At 41.2% G+C, this 22445-nt stretch overlaps 2 protein-coding genes across 2 annotated transcripts; one reads left to right on the top strand and one right to left on the bottom strand.

Annotated features, from left to right (window-relative positions):
- Positions 1-7397: 7397 nt before the first annotated feature.
- rpl23 (ribosomal protein L23) lies at positions 7398-12350 on the top strand. The gene is made up of 5 exons (XM_056406327.1): positions 7398-7425; positions 8263-8346; positions 9344-9472; positions 10116-10229; positions 12217-12350. The coding sequence occupies exons 1-5, from the start codon at positions 7413-7415 to the stop codon at positions 12297-12299; spliced, it is 423 nt and encodes a 140-aa protein (XP_056262302.1). The 5' UTR covers positions 7398-7412; the 3' UTR covers positions 12300-12350.
- A 1644-nt stretch (positions 12351-13994) lies between these two features.
- si:dkey-283b1.7 (von Willebrand factor C domain-containing protein 2-like) lies at positions 13995-21325 on the bottom strand. The gene is made up of 3 exons (XM_056406780.1): positions 20933-21325; positions 18430-18559; positions 13995-15797 (listed from the first exon to the last, which is right to left on the bottom strand). Exons 1-3 carry the CDS (start codon positions 21323-21325, stop codon positions 15568-15570), a joined length of 753 nt encoding a protein of 250 aa, XP_056262755.1. The 3' UTR covers positions 13995-15567.
- Between the last annotated feature and the right edge of the window lie 1120 nt (positions 21326-22445).

Here is a 22445-nt window from a genome sequence, read left to right as displayed (position 1 = left end):
CAGCAATGGATTCTCTGCACAATAAACACATTGGTTTGTTGCTCATTACGGCTGGCAAAGTAAATAAATACTTTTCAGTCCATTCACTTTGGAATTGGCGGTTTTCACAGTCAACGTTCCGACGCTTCGGCTTTGAGAGAGACATTTTGCAGCTTAATGGTAGCGTCAGGTAGCGCAGGTGTCAGCCAGAACAGAGCGCAAGTGAGGAGTGGGTTACGGCAACCAACACGGGTGCGTAACATAAAGATGTAACCATACAGGTTTGGTTGAGGCAACAGTGAAACTCAATGGCTCTGGGTTAGATGTCTCAATGTATAAAAGAGGCGTGTCCGTCAGTTTTATTTTTTCTTACCAAGCTATACTGATTTGCAGGTAGTCTTGCGGGCCATAGTTAAATTCAAACGGGCTGTATCCGGGCCGCTGGTTGAATAGGCCTGGCCTACATAATATCTGACAACACATGTACTCACAGTTTTGCATTAAGGAAATAAATATTGTCTTACATTACACATCCTGATGACGTCTGATGGATCTTCGGATATGTAATGTGCCAGACCAAGCAAAGCAGCAGTTCTCCTCCTTTCATTTGTGTCCTACAAGACCGAGAAATATATGCAGTTAGATGAAAATGTTGGTAGCACAAAAACAAATAGTGCATCAATTTACAAACAAACAGCAACCCCTTACATCTTTCTCAAGGCAGTTCAAAATATCTTTGAGTACCTGCTTCTTTCCAGACATGGTAGCAGCTCTGTAGACTTCCAGCAGTCTTGGGATAAGATCATCAAGTCCACTAAGAAACGACTCCAGAAGGTCTGTGGTGACGACTCTTTTGAATCTCCTTATCTGAGGAGATGCAAACAGGTAGTAAATACTCGGCGGACAACATTTTTGAATAGGACAGACAATTTATTCAGTATGACAGGCAACATGCTACGACCTCTTTGTGGAATGTATGTACAATCATGTGACTGCCTACCTGTCTCTCAAGGAACATTGCTGGCCATCTGGTCAGGACCTCTGTAATGAGTGGCTGATCTCCAATAATCTCTTTTCGGCGCTGGGAAAACGGAGTCGTCATCAGGTTTTCCAACAACTGGTGATCAGGGTCTTTTTTCGACATTTCCACCTCCATCAGCTTTCGCTTTTCCTCTATGTTTTCATGACTCTGTCCTTCTGGTGGATCTGGACAGTAGTTGACCTCACCCTTCTTTGACTTCTTCACACGTTTCCCCTTTGAATCTCCTCCTTTTCTTTTGTTGATTACCACTTTAGGACATCCTGCAGCACTTAACTTTTGCCGGTAGTTTCCGAGTTTAAATTTGAGACTGTGAAACCAGGAGTACCATCCCTTTCCAGACCCCGGTTCCTTCAGACTAGGATGTTTCTCCACGAGTGCTTTGGCCACACTCTCCATAGTGCTGCCTCTCAGGATAAACACTAATTTTTGACATACTGCAAGCTAGGTCCCGTTTTCAAGGCACGTTTTGACATAAGCAGTAGCCTGCCAACACAAATTCAAACAGATTAAAATAGTAATTGAATTTAAGTTAATAAGATTTTTAAATGTACTAGCGTTAGCTACTAACATTTTAGACACACCACAACTCGTCGATAACCTGCCCGTAGTCAACTGTACGGGAGACAGCCCTTTTGCTAAGCTAAGTTACATTGAGAAGCTGCCTAAAAACATTACGTTAGCATTAAATTACATTTTTCTAAATGTCCACTGAAATATTTAATTGATAGGACTTTTTATACTATTGTTCATCAAACTTTCTATCGTGTCCGAGTCCAAATAGACCGGTTATCAGGATTTACCTGACTCAAATGCGACCATTAAAAACTAACTTTAGCTAAATCTGGACTATTTTCCATATGGGACTAGCTTGTTAACCAAAGCGTTAAACAAAGCTTATGCGTCATACATGTACAGACGATATATTAACATGACAGCAAATATTTTCTTTACATTAACTAATTGTGTTGAATGACATTGCTGATGATCCACTCACCTCACTGAAGCTTTCTCTTTCCGAGTTGTCGCGCAGCGTGTCGAGGGTCGACTCACGTTCACCGTCTCGCTAGCTAACGATATCCATCCGCCACTTGGTTCGCTGAACCGACGTACTGCGGAGGGTATGGGTCCACATTTGTGATCCGGCTGTCAAAAAGGTATTGATCCGCCACGTGGTTTAGGTTAGTTCGACGTCTGGTTTTTCCATTGATGCAGCGGAGCATACAGACAGTGCTCTTTTTGCGACGTGGTACACCCGATTATACATAACTTTAACCCTCAATACAATTTAAATGGATTAGTTGACATTTTATTATTTAATGGGTGTCCAATGAAAATGCAATCGCTTTTAAATTCTCAAGTGGCCGTTTGAGAAACAGCAGTTTTTGATAACCATAATTATAACTCACAGTATTAAGTTCAATTGAAAATTAGAATTTATTGAACTGGCTTAAAAACCTGAGTTGGACTACGAAAATTTATAGAACTAAGTTGTAATTGTATAAATCATAATGATAGAACTAAGTTGTAATTGTATAAATCATAATGATAAGTTGAAGTAAATTACAGAACGACGTTATGACTTATTGTTCAAATCCCCTTTTACAGTGTAGGGTCCATCGTAGGAATATTCCTACGACCAACTATGCATGGCCCTGCTGAGAATCCGCCCACTCCTCCTCTTTACCTCCATCTGCCTGATGGATCGTGGAGGTCTCCATCGTGGAATATTACCAACTACTCATAAACTGTCATATTCATTGATTGTGTTGCTACTGTGTTTTAATTTGCATATAATGATTCCTTCTGTACACATGGCATCTATTACACCTGTCCATCCTGGAGAGGCATCCTCCTCTGTTGCTCTCCTGAAGGTGTCTTCCCTTTTGAGAGTTTTTCCTCATCCGATGTGAAGTCAAAGGTCAGGGATGTCTATGTGTACAGATTGTAAAGCACTCTGAGACTAATTTGTGAAAATGGGCTATACAAATAAACTGAATGGAATTGAATTGAAAGCCTAGGTATAAAATGCACGGCCCTGGCACTGCATTACGTCATATAAAATAAAAAAAACAGTGAGTAAATTATCAAGTAACAGAGTAGAATAAGTGGGTTGGCTAAAGGTTTATTAAAGGTATTGATCCAGTCCAATATGGCTCAGTGTGTAACGGATCCCCGTATATGAATTGGCGTGAAACTTACTGCTGGTGAAACTTCTTTATTTTCTCTCTTTAGGTGAATAAACATGAATTCAAACTCGTAAACAATCGCCACCTTGTCACCACCGTAAGAGCGTTAGCCTCATGCGGGTCCATTAAAACTATTAAACTTTAAATGAAATGCGCATCTGTCCATCCGTAGCCGTACCGTCAAGTGTGCATTTTAACATAAAAATAAAATCAAAGTGCGCTTCCCTTGAACCTATCAAAATAAAAGTCTGATTTAACTATAAAGAGGAAGTAAATTAAAACGTCTATAAATTATTCAAACAATACAATATAAAAGGCATACATCAAAACCAATGAGGCAGATACAAAAACATACAATCAACACAAAACAATAAACCTGTCACAATGAAGAATAAGACAACAGACATTAAAGAAGAGTTAATAAACAGTTGTTACTCTTTCAGAGTACATGAACCAGAGTCAGAGCGAAACGAGGCGGAGCAGCAGGCTGACGGAGGTTTTGAATCCCAACTACAAGGACTTGAGCCACCTTGCTCCCCTCTGCGCTGGAGGACCTGCAGTTTTCGGGAACTGAATACCTGAACACCGCCCGAAGCTTGCTGCCAGCGACAGCCTCGACAACCCTGACTACCAGGCCAACTTTCCTGCTGCGGGCCATGCCCTCCACCTCCATCACCACCTCTGTCACTGGGAACGGTTTGTTTCTCGAACCTGGAGTACCTATAGTTATTTGTGCTGCACCGCACATCCACGTCCGCTAGGGGACAGCAGCGGGTGGTATTTAATTTAAACTGCCTCGTATACAGTTACACAATCATACATATGTCAATAGCTACACATCTGATGACTATCACAGCATGACTACAGGATAAATAAGCAACTATTTATTTCCCTGTGGTTGTATTGTCCTAATCCATAGGTACATTGGTAGGCCTCCCAAGTCCATTAAGTCACATATGGCAATATATACCGTTCTAACCTGTTTAATGTACATTAACATTATATATGCTTTAACGTGTAGTACTATTACTTACAGAATACCCTTTTGTGTCACCTTGTTACATTGTATCACCACCTTTTTTGTATGTTTTTTTTCAGTTTCCCAAAAAATATTTTTTTAAACTGACTTGTGACTTACTTCAACTGTATTATTTAACATATATCATTAAAAAACATATGAATACTCAAATTAGCATTAGCTGTGTTTTTGATGAACCCAAACACTTTAATTTCTATTCCCTACTTTCTCAAGTGAGCTAAAATAGATTTCTCTAACTCTCGAAGATCTTTTTATTCATAATATTTTATTTTCCAAATATGTTCACAATGCAAGAAAACATGCAGAGCATACAGAGCACACTACATTAAACATTACAGAAAAGTTTACAAGTTAGGAAAAAAAGCAAAGAAAAATACACAAGTAAATGAAATATAATTAAATAAATAAATAAAGTAAATATATAATTCACCCATCCAAAGAGAAAACCACATAAACGACCTGGTTCATATATTACTTTATGAACAACAAAAACAACCTGGTTTATAGTATTACTATATTAGCAGGATAAACAACCTGGTTCAATTACTTTATTAATGAGATTGAAATATAAATAAAAACAGAATATAAAAGTGAAGCCAATGAAATATAAATAAAAGGTAAATGAATAAAAAACTATGTACAAAAATTAACATTAAAATAAATAATTAAAATAAAATAGAAATGGAAGAGAGAGAAGTCAGGACTGCTCAGCAAGTACAGCAGTCAACTATGACTTCTTCTTTTTTTCCCTTTTTTGAACATGTTGTGAGAGGTGAGTGCTATTAGTTTGAGCATGTTTTGAAGTGAGTTAGTCATTTGCAGCGGCCAAATGAAAGGCGCTATGACCAAACACAGTACAGACTTTTGGAGTGATGAGCCTAATGAAATCATTGGATCTTAAATGGCGATTGCTGTCAGAAATATGCAGAAGATTTGAGCGGTAGCGAGGGGTCATTCCCAAAATGGATTAGTAGACCACGAGCAGCCAGTGTTGCAGCAGTCTGTTATGAAGGGAGGGCCAATCCACCAAACTGTAAAGATCACAGTGGTGGGTGGTGCAGGGTGCATCTGTGGCAAAACGGATTGCTGAGTGGTAGAGTGTGTCCAGTTTTCTGAGGGTGGTTTTTGATGCCATTTTATAAATGATATCGCCGTAGTCAAATAGAGGAAGGATGGTCATTTTCACAAGGGTGAATTTGGCAGAGTGTGTGAAGGAGGCCTTGTTTCGATACAGGAAACATAATCTAGCTTTGACTTTAGCCAGAAGGTTATTGGTCACTGAGATCAGAACGTGTCAAATGAAATCCTCATGAGGCCATTATATAACCTTCAGGGGTGATCAGAGGTCAGTATATAACCTTCAGGGTTCATCAGAGGTCATTATACAACCCTCGTGGTTTTTTAGAGGTCATTATATAACCCTCGTGGTTAATCAGCGGACTCACCACCAATATGTTTCCATCAAACCACTCTTTTTTTGCCAGTTATTAGGGTCCTCTTTTATGGAACCAGCTTCCACCTTCAGTCCTGGAGGCAGACACAGTCACCTCATTTAAGAGTAGACTTAAGACTTTCCTCTTGATGGTCTTATAGTTAGGGCTGAATCAGGTTCACCTGGTCCAGCCCCTAGAGATGCTGCTATAGACTTAAAGGCTGCTGGGAGATGTTTTAGGATACACTGAGTACTGATCTCCTCCTCTCTCTCGACTTATGGATTAATTTCCATCTCTCCATCACACATTACTAACTCTGCTTCCTCCCCGGAGCCTTTGTGACTTCACATCTCATAGACATCTCATTGGACCTGGGTATGTCTGATGCCTCCTGCCTGGCGGTCCGGCCTCCTTCCATGGCCCTGCTGATGCGCCCCTCCCCTTTCTGGATCATGGACTATGTATACAAACTATTCATACACTCTATCATATTCATTGAATGTGCTTATGTAACTCTGTAATGCTTCATTCTTTACACATGACATACAATGCTTCTGTCCAGCCTGGAGAGGGATCCTCCTCTGTTGGCAAATACGTATATTGTGAAATTGGGCTTTATAAAATAAACGGAATTGAATTGAATTAACTTGTTTTTTATTTATTTTATAGTTGCAAACCAAAAAGAAGGGGAATCCTCCAATGTCATTAAAACCTCACTTTGGAATGAAGTTCCACATTTAAGACTCGTTTTTCTAAAAGTTGTTGAACAGTTGATCCTGAACAATAAGTCAAAGTCGAAAGATGAAAGCATTGGTATTATTCTTGGGTTACTAGAATGCCTAAGTAGTTCATATTTTTCTTGATATGTAAATCAATAATATAAGTTATATCACTGTTTTTTTAAGGCAAACAACTCAACATTTCTTTAAATTCAGACAGATCTGAAGCTTTTGAAAACAAATCAATACTTTTGTTTGCAGGTTTCACCTGTAAATATTTTTTAAAGAATAAAGTTATACTGAAATATTTCAGTTGGCTTAATATAATATTTCTACCTGCGATCCCTTCTAATTTACTTGCTTGTATATAATGGCACAATACTTGGAAATAGGCAGCAGGTTAAACGGATTATTGAAAGTATTTCCACGTTATGGCAACGGTTATCTATATAATCTGCGTTTGTCGGAAATGATCGTTTGTTCTCGTGAACGGCCGAATGTTGCGTCACTTTAAATGTTGCCTACGTAAGAAATTGTGGAGTGGAATTATCGCCTTTCCTTTCGTAAAAGAAGGTCCAGTGTTTTCTATGCTAAAGACGCGAAGTAGGTAAGCATTCAAACTCTTTTCCTTAGATACTTCCGGGTCATTTCAGTCAGGTAGGAACCTTCCTGAGCAGAAAAAACTATTCGACCGCAGCCTGCGCCAACTATTACAAAGAGAGAAGCGTCATGCAAGCAGAGTTATTCATTGAAGTCACTTCAAATAAGGAAACAATAGAATCTGTAATCAAGTGTCTCCGTCGTACTGGACTCTACATAATTATATAAATTGCACAAAAAATGTCTCAAAATGAACTGTGGAGTGCAGCAAAACAACGTTGCTGCGTCTAGTCTGCCCTAAATTCAATTGGAGAAGAAGAAACGTTATTTTTCCGCGCGTGACCCGGATGCAGTTCCGCTCAACTTTATATCCCACAATTCCTCTCTCCGTCTTCCTCTTTCCCTACTGCAGCCATGTCTAAGAGAGGTACGAAACCCACCTTGTACAATCCACGTTCATCTACTGTGTTTTACTCTATATTGGCCCTTATAATGTTGGTCGTGTGTAATAGAGTGGGGAGGATAACACATGCACGGGATTATTTTTCATTTTGTGCAAACCGTTTGCGATTTATTAATGATAGCATTTTCCTTGGCTGAAGCTAAGTTTAGCTCTGTTAGCACCGCGTTCGGCATGAAGTATGTGATTCTAAAGCTCGAGGCATAATGTGAGTTGTGTGTTTGATTTATACGTCTGACCGCTTTAATTGTTAAAGACCAAATGTATGGTTTAATAACCCACACGTGAAGCCCGTGCTGTAAATCGTCTCCTCGGGTGTCACGTAGCTGATGCTACCGTGAGCCTGTGCCGGTCATATCACGTTAAAGTGACTTGTGGTCAAACGCGACCTTTTAGCCACCCTAGAAGCATATCTGAGAACAACGGCGGCTACCACAGTTTCTATTTGCCCAACAGCTCGTGCTTTTTTAACTATTGAAACCGTGAGCACCGTTTTTGACGTAAACTTGGCTGCCAACACGTAATGTGTGGCCTTCTGCAGCATTAAACGTGAAGTCAATAAGTTATTTCATCACATGCTGGATACAAAGCGTGTAAATCTGATATTTTTTAGCTGTCAACATCTAAATGAATGTAAAGTGTTGTGCAACACCATTTATCATGTTTAACACTACATGTGAGAGGTGACTGCAAAAACTGGATAACAAATGTAGATTGTACTTAATTGAACAGCACAAGTCCCTCGATTTTGTTCTGGAAGCGGTAAAGGTGTAACTGTTTATGTAAACTGTTCCTGTCTCTCAGGACGTGGTGGTTCATCTGGAGCCAAGTTCCGCATCTCGCTGGGTCTCCCAGTAGGAGCGGTCATCAACTGTGCTGACAACACAGGTATGCCTCATGGATTAAATATGCTTCTTTTTTTAAAATCACATATTAATGGGAAATGCTTCTACCAATGTTACTTCCTGCACCGGTTAGTGGATTCTTGACTCTTAGACAGGAAGCATGTAGAGTTGGCTGCAGACAAGTATTTTAGCAATGAGTGGTGGTTTCCTAAAGTTTGTAGCTAAAGGAAGTCTGCGTATTTGCTCTCTTGCTGTTAAATGAGAAGACCATCACCACTTTAACATTTGAATGCTAGGTGTGTAGTTGGAGCCACCAACATGCAAATCTTACAAGCTTTATTTAATGCTTTTCCCCTTCCAAAAAGCACTTGCTTGGTCAACTCAGTGACTGGGTGAGTTGTCGATGAAGGGAACATTAACCTCATCACTGTGGGTGAGATGGCAGCGTCTTACTGTGGCTGACTAATCTCAATCAGTGATGAGACAACGTGATTTCTTAATAAGGCTGAGCCATAATTCAATATATTGTCTTTCAGTGGAAATCATAATTTAATGGCACATTTTCGTTGTCTAAATCGTTCATAAAACACATTCATACTAAAATGTTGCAGTTATGTTCTTCATTAAAGAAGAATGTTCTCGGTAGTAAGAATTTGTCTAACATGAATCCAGTAATCTTGTGTACATTATGTATATATAACAATGCAAATGACACTGCACTGCATTCTGTTTTGAGCTGAACTTTTTGTTAGACGCCCTGTTTTAATTTGTTCCTGTCGCTTACTGGTTGAGGAACTGCTGATGGGCTACAATCAAGAAGTATATATACAAAACAATGGTTATTTCATATAGACTATTCATTTATTAATCAAATCATCAATAAACATGCCATATTGTGATGTCTATATTGAATTACCGATATTTTGATATACGATTTTGACCCTGTAAAATGCCAGATTGCTATGTTAAGAAACCATGTGTCCAGTTTCCCTTCTACCACAACTTCCCCTTCATGTTTGTATTCTCCCTCTGTCCCTCAGGTGCTAAGAACCTGTACATCATATCTGTGAAGGGCATCAAGGGGCGTCTGAACCGTCTGCCTGCTGCAGGAGTGGGTGACATGGTCATGGCCACAGTCAAGAAAGGCAAGCCAGAACTGAGGAAGAAGGGTGAGTGGAAACAACTGGTCCATCCAAGTTACTGTAGTATTGGCGTAAAGACGATGATTCAGCTTATTAACACTCATAGTACAGTAAGATATTTGGGTTTATTTATTGCTTTTCCCCTTCCAAAAAGCACTTTCTTGGTCGGCTCAGTGACTGGGTGAGTTGTCGATGAAGGGAAAATTAACCTCATCACTGTGGGTGAGATGGCAGCGTCTTACTGTGGCTGACTAATCTCAATCAGTGATGAGACAACGTGATTTCCAAATAGCCATTATTCAATATATCGTCGACAGTAGAATCGCATTGTGAAGAAATCGTATATTAATGACACATTTTCGTTGTCTAAATAGTTAATATAAAACACATTCTTAGTTGTATTTAGCAGTTATGTTCTTAACTAAATGAATTGACCTTTTTAATAAATATTTTAATTTTTTTATTATATGTAATTATTTAACTGTACTATGGTGACATCTCATGGATGTCACCATAGTACAGAGTTAAATAATTGTTTAGTTTCTACTGCTGGTCTCTGTTGCCGTGACTGTGTGTTTTCCAGTCAAGTTGAATAACTTGCTAACACGCCTGTATGTGTTTTCTGCAGCTTGGTAGTAACTTGAACTTCCCACATTCCATCTGTCCACAGTGCATCCTGCAGTGGTGATACGGCAGCGAAAGTCGTATCGGCGAAAAGATGGAGTGTTTCTCTACTTTGAAGACAACGCAGGTGTCATAGTAAACAACAAAGGAGAAATGAAAGGTGGGTTTGCTCGTATTCTACACCAGGCTCATTATTTGTACTTTGTCATTCTGACTTTCCAGTTATGTTTTGACACTGTATTTCGTGCATTATATTTGCCATGTTTTGTTGTGTATTGACCTCACGCTAGACAGGTTTTGCATATGGTATTTTAGATAGTTTTAGGCGTTTTTTTTTTTAAAGATTACCAGTGACCTGTCATGTTGGACAGTAAAATGGGTGGTGGTGATAATGTTTCTCATTGAGTTTCATCCCCTCCAAAGCTATGTTCGCTATGTTCTCGTTGAATCTAGCAGTGCTTGTTTTATTTATTTAGAACATTTTACACGCCACACAAAGTAAATCCCCTCCCTCTGCTCTCAAGCCAGTCAGTACAACCTGAGAGAACGCTGTTGAGGGTCTTGGTGGAAACGCACGTGAGATGTTTCCTTGGCTAACAATGCATTTTGAGTTTGTTACGAGTGATCTGTCGCGTTTTTAAAGTTCCACATTTATTCCACTTCTGCCATCAGGGCCTGATATTTAAATATGTATATTTATTTTAATCGAGACAGCACCTCTTTGGCTTTCAAATTAAAAGTCCTCTAGCATTTCTGTGGACAGAATCCCTACATTTGTAATGCAAGGCTTTGCTTTTAAGATATTAGCATATATATTAGTTGGTAAATTGAGTGTATTGCACAGCTCCATAAATGAGCGGAATATCTTTTAAGTGTGTAAATACAGTAGTCATTGCCAAAACCCTATGTTTGCTCTAGTCATACTATGTTAAATAGTTGCACTAACGTTTATCAAAGTCAAACTTAATGTCATTATGGGACTGGCAGTAATGCTGTCTATGAGTGGAATCTACACGTGTGGACTAATGGCTGCAGGATGCCTAGAAGCAGAGGGAGAGGGAGAATGTGTGTATGTATACAGGACTGTCTCAGAAAATTAGAATATTGTGATAAAGTTCTTTATTTTCTGTAATGCAATTAAAAAAACAAAAATGTCATGCATTCTGGATTCATTACAAATCAACTGAAATATTGCAAGCCTTTTATTCTTTTAATATTGCTGATTATGGCTTACAGCTTAAGAAAACTCAAATATCCTATCTCTAAATATTAGAATATCATGAAAAAGTATACTAGTAGGGTATTAAACAAATCACTTGAATTGTCTAATTAACTCGAAACACCTGCAAGGGTTTCCTGAGCCTTGACAAACACTCAGCTGTTGTAAATCTTTTTTTTAACTTGGTCTGAGGAAATATTCAAATTTTATGAGATAGGATTTTAGAGTTTTCTTAAGCTGTAAGCCATAATCAGCAATATTAAAAGAATAAAAGGCTTGCAATATTTCAGTTGATTTGTAATGAATCCAGAATGCATGACATTTTTGTTTTTTTAATTGCATTACAGAAAATAAAGAACTTTATCACAATATTCTAATTTTCTGAGACAGTCCTGTATATGTTTGTGTATATATATATATATATGACTCCTAAAACCCAAAACATACACGGCAATAAATTATTCTCATCCAGCCTTAACCAAATGTACAAAATGTGGTACCCAACTTGAGTGATACAATGGGAAGCTATTTCCCCTTCCAAAAAGCACTTGCTTAGTCACCTCAGTGACTCTGGGAGTTGTCGATGAAGGGAACATTAACCTCATCACTGTGGGTGAGATGGCAGCGTCTTACTGTGGCTGACTAATCTCAATCAGTGATGAGACAACTTTTACCTGCTCAGTACACCAAGGTATTGAAGTGGTAAGGCTCAGATGTTTTGTCATGCATTGCTATTAATAATAATGTTGTGCAAAGGCCTGTGGCTATCCCCCAGCATTCCTTTATTAAGTAGACATTAGAAGTTTGTCGAGTTATCTTGTCACATTTCTTTTCATCTTCGAAAAAGTGTGTTTTTAGTTTCATGCCTCCTATGTATATAAATGAAGCGTGTTGGGTTAATAACTGCTTTCCTTCTCTGTATCTGCAGGTTCAGCCATCACAGGCCCAGTGGCCAAAGAGTGTGCTGACCTTTGGCCCAGGATTGCCTCCAACGCTGGCAGCATAGCCTGATCTGGATCATGACCCTCTGTTCATTTTCAATAAAAAACTGTTGGTAATCCAGACACTTGTCCTGGTTGTTTTCATTTCCCCACTTTATGCAGGAAACTATTGTTTTCAAGGGAATGTAGTTAGGATACGGTTTTGCTGGCTTATTTGGCTTTTGCTCATGTTGAGGGTGTGCTAGAGATTGATGGGATCTTATTGGGTCACGAATCTTTATCTACCAATAAGAACGATAACGGAGCACATTTTTTTCCCCACCTAAAAGATTCAACAGGAGACCAGAAGAGAGTTGTGATTAAAAAAAAAGTTCTGAATGGATGAGTGTCTCGTGCTGAATGGTTTTAGTGCATCTTCAACATTTGCTGGTTTTGATGTTGCCCCATTCCTAAAGGTTTATTTACACACCTTAGCTATGGGAATATGGCTTCAGTTTTGCTTTTGGTGTGAACGCACCTTAAGTTTAAAGGGACAAGTGTATTACTTACCTGCGGGCCTGTCGGTGAGTCGCATGAGTTGGAGGAGTCTGAGTCGGCCCTCGTCTGGTGGGAAACGGCCCAAGACAACTAACAAATCCACATACGCATTGTTAAACTCATTTTGCGCAACGTTACCTTCCCGGACAAACCTGATGGCCGTAGGGGGGCCAGGAGCTCCAATGTAGTTTCCACCGGCTGCAGGGAAACATTTAAGGATTCTTCATGACATGAAATATTTCTGGATTACATTGAGCAATAATAGATTCAGATTCCAGCTGCTAATCAATCAGTTAGCAGGTCAATATACAACTGTTTAGACTCGTGAGCCGAACCTTCCAGACTAAACAATGTTTCATATCTTCTCACTTTCCCCCTATATAAACCTTTAATTTTGCCGTGCTCTGATTTTACCTCCGTAGTCGATTCCGATGGGTGCAAAGGGGAGAAACAGAATGTGCGCGGCCTTAAATATCCTCGGTCCGGTTTGTCATTGACTGACGTGCGTTTGTGCGATTGAGTAATACATATTAATTATTTCCCCCATGTTCTTTAAATATATTAGATTTTTTGATTTGATATTCCTTTATTTGTCCCACAGTGGGGAAATTTAAAAAATCGAAGCAGCGGTGCACATCAGAGTATCAATGAAGATAAATATAAAACACAAAACAAAATACCCTCAACTAAATTCTAATACTAAATATCCAGGGGGAAAATAAAGTAAAGTGCCGAGTTTGCCATGGGATCTCCAGCGATTATATTATTATATATTATATTTGATTCATACGAGTTAATATTATTATTATTATTATATTATTATTTCTCAGCGATCTGTTGCTATTCAGTACAGCTGTATGTGCTGTAAAGCCAAAATGGATGCTAAATGAAATATATTATGTTTATTATGTTATATATTATTATCTTATTATTTAAGATACAGTTAAAACATAAATGTCACCATTTGATGCACTGCACCAGCTTGTAGTTTCAGGTATTTAGCATCTGTAGTCTCTTGACAGACCATAACACACATAAAACAATAACAGTACAGGACGAGACACACTGCAACAGTATATGTAAGAACAAAACAAATAATGTATTTTTTTATTTGGAAATATTGACAGGTACATGACATAGTAAACATTAACTGATATTTCCATTGTTTATCATCATTTTGTTGGAATATCAGATAACAAACCCACTCCCCCCACCCCTCCTACTGTATACACCTAGAGTACAGGACATTAAATACATAAACAATACATACAAAGAGGTCACCTCATTTCGCCGAGCCAGACGTGCACACACATGCATCTGGAACATCTGTATGTAGACACACATGCACAGAGTCAATACCCAGTATCACACAAGTACAATACATCCAGAAATTAAATGACAATATGAGTTCTTTTTCTTCTTTGAGTACGGCCAACCTATTCTACCACATGACTTGGGGAAAAGACACAACAGAACATCAGAAATAGGATATTGTAATTCTACAACTGGCAAATCTCCGGCTCAATATTTATTTCCCAGAGACGTAGACACATTTGTTCTTCATTAATCAGTATTGAAGAATAAAACTTACTCTCTCTGTCATCAGTTCCCCCCAAATGTGTTTGGATATCTGTCAGGGCATTTATTTGAGTTCTTGTGAGAATTTCGCCTCGACCTGCTTCGCGGTGGTGTAGTGGCTAGCACTGTCGCCTCACAGCAAGAGGGCCGTGGGTTCAATTCCCGGTCGAGGCGGGCCTTCTGTGTGTAGTTTGCATGTTCTCCCCGTGGCAGCGTGGGTTCCCTCCGGGTTCTCCGGCTTCCTCCCACAGTCCAAAGACATGCCGTCAGGTTAATTGATCTCTAAATTGCCCATAGGTGTGAATGTGAGAGTGAATGGTTGTATGTCTCTATATGTGCCCTCGATGGACTGGCGGCCTGTCCAGGGTGTCCCCCGCCTTCGCCCTATGTCAGCTGGGATCGGCTCCAGCGCCCCCGCGACCCTAATGAGGATAAGCGGTATTGATAATGGATGGATGGATGGATGGGATGCTTCGCGGCACTCACAAGCCCCCGCGACAAAGATCAATCTTGTATGAGTAATTGCAGAGGCTGAAAAGAGTAAACGCAAGAAAAAACAACACTTGTAATAACTACTTACTAACCCAGACTGAGGTCATGCCGGGAAATATCAGACTTCTGTAAAAACGTTATAAAGCCTCAGTCTGATATTTCCTGGCATGACCTCACTCTGGGTTAGTAAGTAGTTATTACAAGTGTTTTTTCTTGCATTTACCCTTTTCAGCCGGGCGGTCGAGGTTAGTAAGTTATATGGCATTTTTTCGCTCCTATTGTTTTGTAAATAAAAACAAATTGCAATATGTCATTTTGTTCAGCGCTCATGTCTTCTCACGACACAATGTGTTTCAGGTGTTTCGTAACAACCACGTAACAACCAACCCAAAATGTCTGCACGTGCCTGTATATATATGTGTATGGCACAATGTATACCCACCAAACAATTCAAAATAAAATTATTATATTTATAGGATAATGAAAAAAGCAGGGTAGTCATAGTTTGTTTGACTGTAAAAAATACTTTACAGTAAATAATGGAGTAAACTCGTGAGCAAGAACAGCTGAGGTGGTGACGTCATCGCGTCAGCTGCTGTTCCAATTGCAGAAAGACCGTCTTGTGTCCTCCCGTCCTTTGGAGCCTGGACTCCAAAAGTACACAACTATATACTCGGCGTACATGGTATTGATAAACTGCCTCTGTCTCCATGAAACGTATTGAACAGTCTTCATGGTATCACATCCAGCCTGGGAATAAACGGCCTCTTTCCTCTCCCCCTGGACTCCCTGTCCGTGGGGGCGTTGGTAGGGGTGCTGGGCTGGGGGAGCGTCTCACAAATGGCTTGGAGATGGGTGTGCCACAGCCCGTCCTGGGAGGTGCAGTAGCATACCGTCCACTTCCCAATGTCCACACGTTCCCCCGCTGGGATCACTCTGTTGCCAGCGAAGCAGTTGGGACCTGGAGGGACAGGAAGGCCAGTTGTCTCAACATATGTTTGACTTCTAGTTCTCTGCTCATCCTCAGTAGTTAAAGCAGTACTTTGTGACTAGCTGGGCAAATTCGCTAATTAACATGTTACATAATGTTTGTTTAATCTGACACTTTGCTGCATTCGCACCAAAAGCGCTGCGAATTGTTCGCAATGATGAGAATGGTTGCGTTTTATGCACATTTTCGCCAGGCTGAGCGAATGACGCGAAGCGCAAAATTTGCCTGAATTTCTTGAATTCAATTCAGTTTATTTGTATAGCCCAATTTCACAAATTACAAATTTGTCTCAGAGTGCTTTACAATCTGTACACATAGACATCCCTGACCTTTGACCTCACATCGGATCAGGAAACAACTCCCAAACAACCCTTCACGAGGAAAAAAAGGGAAGAAACCTTCAGGAGAGCAACAGAGGAGGATCCCTCTCCAGGATGGACAGAACAATAGATGTCATGTGACCAGAAGGAATCATTATAGTTAAAAAACATTCAATGAATATGACAGAGTGTATGAATAGTTGGTAGTAGGCATATTCCACGATGGAGACCTCCACGATCCATCAGGCAGATGGAGGTAGAGAGGAGTGGGCGGAGTCTCAACAGTGGGCGGAGTCTCAACAGGGCAGGGCCTTAAGTTGACATATTTCAAATTTGGCTGACACAGAGTTGTGAAAGCCAAACAGCATTGAGATGCTCCGCCCGTCATCATGCCGTTGGTGAATCAAACTGGCTGCTGCTACTCCGGCAGTTATATAGACAGAGTCGGTGAAATTCACTGAGCTGTGAGAGCCTCCGGCTGATGTTATGAACCCAAACATGAGGGCGTTAAAAGGTCAGACATTTGTGGGATGTCCACAACAAGTTTAAAGCAGAAGTAGTGGCTAATTATTCCATGGTGGATGGTGGAAATGATAACTGTTTTCACAAAGTAAAACCATGGAGATAAGCCCCGCCCCCTCTAAGACGCGAATGACGGGCGAGTAACTTGGCCATGGCCCTGCTGAGACTCCGCCCACTCCTCCTCTCTACCTCCATCTGCCTGATGGATTGTGGAGGTCTCGATCGTGGAATATGCCGACTACCAACTCTTCATACACTCTGTCATATTCATTGTTTGTGTTGTTACTGTGTTTTAATTTGTGTATAATGATTCCTTTTGTACACATGGCATCTATTGTTCTGTCCATCCTGGAGAGGGATCCTCCTCTGTTGCTCTCCTGAAGGTTTCTTCCCTTTTTCCCCTTGAAGGGTTGTTTGGGAGACATTCCACACTGAGTTACGACCCAGCAGTATGGAAGTGGCAGTCACGATAAGAGCTCCTTTCTCTTGTAAAGAACACTGGGCCATCAGGCCGATAGGAGGTGCAGTCGAAATTTGACTCCCTCATAAAAAATATTTATTTCCCCCTTAATTATATACTGTAATATGATCTTCAGCAACATGGTTATGTGTTGTTTGGGATGGACATAAATACCAAGCAAGCAAAAAAGCAAACAGTCTGTCTTTGAGTTGTGGGGGAGGGGGGGGGGTACTTTATTTGGCAGCTACTACCCACAGCAGGAGGACAGGAAGTACACTTCAGCTGATGCCAGATCCAACCACATCCAATGGAGCACAGCTGAGAGGGGATTTGGAAACAATGATGCAGTAAACCAAACCGTCTGTCCGGCAGAGGAGCGCGACCGAGAGAAGCTACGACTGCAACAAAGAAGCTGGGCAGCGGGTTTATGTCGTCTTCTTTTATGTGCTCATAACGAACCAATGGCATTTCTTTTGAGGAGCTAGTTTCCATTTTTAGCAACAAAAAAGACGCATTCAGCATTATTTTTTCCCTGATGCTATCACATGTGTGTCTGTGTGTGTGTGTGTATGTTAGCTAGTAATAACTAGTAATAAATAACTATTTAATAAATATTGGAAGGAAAGCTAGGACTGCAGGTTGAAACCCATCGTTCAACCAAAGTTGTTTGCCTTTGTCCACTTAGAGAGGTTGAGAACTAAGTTTATTGTTTTCAAACTGCATAACAAGTTGTACTGCCTAAATTTTTACGTCTTTTCACACACATTATTTTACCCCAAAAGATTGTCGCCATGTCATCTGCAAAATAAGTGTTTTGAATATTCCTAATAAGGGTTTTACACAATATTAAAAACATATTTGCAATAAAAAAGCACATAGCTTTTCAAGTCCACAGATTACCAAAGCGAATATTTGCAACGCTTTACTCGCGTGAGTTTACTCGCTTGACTATTTGTGGGTTTTCGCGTCACTCGCTCCATTCGCGCCTTTGAGGGGGCGGGGCTTATCTCTGTGTCTTTACTCCGTGGAAACAGTTATTATTTCCTTCATCCACCGTGGAACTGTTCTGGCTTCCTTCCTGTTCACCCTGTTCACCACTGACCTCCAGTTTAACTCGGGGTCATGCCACCTGCAGAAGTTCTCTGATGACTCTGCAGTGGGCGGGTGTGTTAAGGATGGACAGGAAGTGGAGTACAGGGCAGTAGTGGATGACTTTGCGGACTGGGTCGGTAGAAATTAAGAATAAAGTAATATCCTATCCTAGATTAGTTTTAGAGACACTCACAGACATGAGTCTTACCAGTCTTGCAGGTGGGGCAGCATTGGTTGGGCTCGTAGGTGGGGTTGACACAGTGCGGGGCGGGGCAGTCCGAAATGCTGCAGTACACCTCTCTGTTGGCCTCGCAGCGACATCGCTCACACTTCGACAACTGGAACACACAGAGAATGCGAATCTTATTGACTTCAGCTGCGGCCATTTAAAAGGAGTCCCATTATCTGTGGCCACTTGATGTAACTACAGTAAAGAAATGAGCCCATGTCAGAAGTGACTGGTAAATTTAATCTCATGTGTATGTCACTGCGGTTGTGTGGACACTCAATGTCAAAGAAACACATACTGTAAAATTAAGAATTACATTTAAAATTCTTCTCACCTGCAAAGCCTTGATTGGTGATGCTCCATCATATCTTAAGGAGCTTGTAGTACCATATTGCACCACTAGAGAGCTTGTAGTACCATATTGCCCCACTAGAGAGCTTGTAGTACCATATTGCCCCACTAGAGAGATTGTAGTACCATATTGCCCCACTAGAGAGCTTGTAGTACCATATTGCCCCACTAGAGAGATTGTAGTACCATATTGCCCCACTAGAGAGCTTGTAGTACCATATTGCACCACTAGAGAGCTTGTAGTACCATATTGCACCACTGGAGAGCTTGTAGTACCATATTGCCCCACTAGAGAGCTTGTAGTACCATATTGCCCCACTAGAGAGCATGTAGTACCATATTGCCCCACTAGAGAGCGTGTAGTACCATATTGCCCCACTAGAGAGCTTGTAGTACCATATTACCCCACTAGAGCTTGTAGTACCATATTGCCCCACTAGAGAGCATGTAGTACCATATCGCCCCACTAGAGAGCTGCCTCACTAAATGCGGGGCTACTTGTGGTTCCTAGAGTCTTAAAAAGTAGGAGGAGCCAGAGCCTTCAGGTATCAAGCTCCTCCTCTTTTATGGAACCAGCTCCACCTTCAGTCCTGGAGGCAGACACAGTCCCCTCATGTAGACTGAAGACTTTCCTCTTGATAGTCTTATAGTTAGACCTGAATCAGGTTCACCTGGTCCAGACCTAGAGATGCTGCTATAGGCTGATCGGCTGCTGGGGGACGTCTAGGATACACTGAGCACCTCTCTCCTCTTCCCTCTCTCCTTATGGATGAATTTACATCTCTCCATCACCAAATTATTAATTATGCTTTCTCTCCGGAGTCTTTGTGACGTCACATCTCATAGGGTCCATCGGGCCTGGCTGGGTCCGATGCCTCCTGACATGGCCCTGCTGATGCACCCCGCCTCCCCTCCTCTCTACCTCCATCTGTCTCATGGATTGTGGAAGAACTATTCCTCCACAATACACACTGTCATATTCATTGAATGTGTTGTAACTCTGTAATGATTCCTTCTGGTCACATGACATCTATTGTTCTGTCCATCCTGGAGAGGGATCCTCCTCTGTTGCTCTCCTGAAGGTTTCTTCCCTATTTTCCCTGTGAAATGTGTTTTTTTAATTCTTGGGAGTTTTTTCCTGATCCGATGTGAGGTCAAAGGTCAGGGATGTCGTATGTGTACAGGTTATAAAGCCCTCTGAGGCAAATTTGTGATTTTGTACTGTACAAATTAAATTGAAAGGAATTGAATTGAAAGTCACAGCGGTTTCTGCCTAGAAAGGATAACATTGCACTAAAAATGCACAATTGTATCAATCATTTATCTATGAATGCAAAGATATACGTGTCACTGTGTATACATCTGCAGGTACAAACTGCTGCTGTGAACTCATTTTTGAATTCAGATGCTGTAAACATGTTAGCAAACAGTTGCTTATTTACACATCCAGAATGATGTATCTGTCTTTCTGTGCCAAATCTAAGTCCAATATTCCCTCTTCTTTTTGTTTAACTGAATAGTTAGCAAAAAGTTCTACTTCACACACTAGTAATGAACTTTGTCTGCTGCTGTTTAGTGCTCATCAGGTAGTGTTTGCTGAAAACACACACACACACACACACAAAGACACACACACACACGCGTTGGTTCGTGGGTATTGTCCACCATGGTTGGTTTATACTAAATATAATGACGCTGCTGTGTGCACTAACCGGAGTGAACATAAACCATGGTATGCAAATATTCTATTCTATTTTCCACATCTGTGAACATAATGACAATCTCATATTAATATGATACGTATCTGTTATCCAGTGGTGAGTGATTGCAACTACGATATTGAGAGAATGAAGTGTTTCTAAGATTCAAGATTGTACATTACAAACATGATGAGTTTCTAAAATATCAACTTAACAACAATATAGAAAGTTATTTAAATTCAGCTCGACCTTAATATAAATAAACATAATAAATATACCACATAACTCACTTTCAATGGAGCCATTCTGCACAAAGGAACTTAAACTTGTGACATTTCAAATATTTGTATTTCTTAAATGTAGTATTGCTAATGTACAAGTATTTCTTCTATACTTTACGTATGATGAGGGAGGGGTTGGGTCTTTCTCACCATGAACTCCTCCAGGGGTCGGTACGTTTTCCCCCCGTAAACGCAGACCCGGGCCATCGCCTCGCACACCGGACAGCACGCCTTAAATTTCATCCGCGTGCACCGGGGGTGGATGCGGGGACACTTGGGCCGGACGCACACGGGTCCGTCCACGGTGCACGTGCACGGACACGCCGTCGGGCTCGGGTAAAACACCTGTCCGATCGCGTAAACAAAGCCGTGGTCGTCGATACACCACTTCCCCCGGTAGTCCCCGAACTCGTAATCCAAGTCGGTTTTGGAGGAGTACTCCGCCGCGACCGGGACGCGTCCCGGACCGTGCGGCATGAGCAGCGGCAGCACGAGCGCGATGGAGAGGCGGCTGAGCGCGCGGGGCGGGCGGCTCGCGGTCATGCTCACCGTGAACTATAGTTACGGTCACGATGAACAGCACCGGACCCGCAACCGCGTCTGTGAGCTTCTCGCACCGTCAGGGGCCCCAGCGACACCTCCACGCGGCAGTCCCGGTTCCTACAGCCCCACCTTTGTCAACAGGAAACCTTTCACGATCATCTCTTTTATTTGATTTCAGATTATTTTCGTCCGGATTAGTTCAATTCAGTTAATTTGATTCGAGTTCAGTTTAGTTAAGATTAGTTTAGCTAGGCTGCACGGTGGTGTAGTGGCTAGCACTGTCGCCTCACAGCAAGAGGGCCGTGGGTTCAATTCCCGGTGTGGGCGGTCCTTCTGTGTGGAGTTTGCATGTTCTCCCCGTGGCAGCGTGGGTTCCCTCCGGGTTCTCCGGCTTCCTCCCACAGTCCAAAGACATGCCGTCAGGTTAATTGATCTCTAAATTGCCCATAGGTGTGAATGTGAGCGTGAATGGTTGTCTGTCTCTATGTGTGCCCTCGATGGACTGGCGACCTGTCCAGGGTGTCCCCTGCCTTCGCCCTATGTCAGCTGGGATCGGCTCCAGCTCCCCCGCGACCCTAATGAGGATAAGCGGTATTGATAATGGATGAATGGATGGATGATTCGAGTTCAGTTTAGTTAAGATTAGTTTAGTTCACATTATTTGAGGTCAATTCATTCAGTCTTTCATTTTAGTCTAGTTTTGTTACATTTAGTTCAGATTTATTTCATTGTTTATTTCAATTCAGATTAGTTCAAATTAGCTAAAGTGTGAGTGAGTGAGACAGGATGTTGTGGATGTTCTACGAGCTTCTGACAGAGAACTGACTGTTCTACATATTCTGTTCAATTTGTTTATTTTTATGGAAAGAAGAAGATCGGAAGAGGGAGGAGTTTAGCTGGCTCCTATCCCCCAGCAGCAGGGGGTCAGGGACTGGTCAGTCCACCAGAGACCTGGCTCCATCATGGCCTCCAGGGTCATCAGGATGTTGGCCATGTTGCCCAGACAATGTGTTACTGCCATTTTCAGTCAAAATGTTGTTGTTTTTGCATGTTTGTTTGCATAACAACAATACATTATTCGTGAATGCCTGAAAATCTGAGATCATGAAACATAACCAAA

The sequence above is a fragment of the Pseudoliparis swirei genome, chromosome 23, assembly GCF_029220125.1.
Source record: "Pseudoliparis swirei isolate HS2019 ecotype Mariana Trench chromosome 23, NWPU_hadal_v1, whole genome shotgun sequence".
Classification (NCBI taxonomy): Eukaryota; Metazoa; Chordata; class Actinopteri; order Perciformes; family Liparidae; genus Pseudoliparis; species Pseudoliparis swirei.
Note: the sequence above shows the minus strand (reverse complement) of the source record. Positions and strands in the feature narration are given on the sequence as shown.

Excerpts from the sequence above, each read along its gene's own strand:
- rpl23 (XM_056406327.1), top strand. Across the intron at positions 9,473-10,115 it reads GCCAGAACTGAGGAAGAAGG|TGCATCCTGCAGTGGTGATA; the intron begins GTGAGTGGAAAC and ends ATCTGTCCACAG. Across the intron at positions 10,230-12,216 it reads CAACAAAGGAGAAATGAAAG|GTTCAGCCATCACAGGCCCA; the intron begins GTGGGTTTGCTC and ends CTGTATCTGCAG.
- si:dkey-283b1.7 (XM_056406780.1), bottom strand. The coding sequence starts at position 21,325 with ATGACCGCGAGCCGCCCGCCCCGCGCGCTCAGCCGCCTCTCCATCGCG. Across the intron at positions 18,560-20,932 it reads GACCCCTGGAGGAGTTCATG|TTGTCGAAGTGTGAGCGATG; the intron begins GTGAGAAAGACC and ends TGTGTGTTCCAG. Across the intron at positions 15,798-18,429 it reads CTGCCCCACCTGCAAGACTG|GTCCCAACTGCTTCGCTGGC; the intron begins GTAAGACTCATG and ends CTGTCCCTCCAG.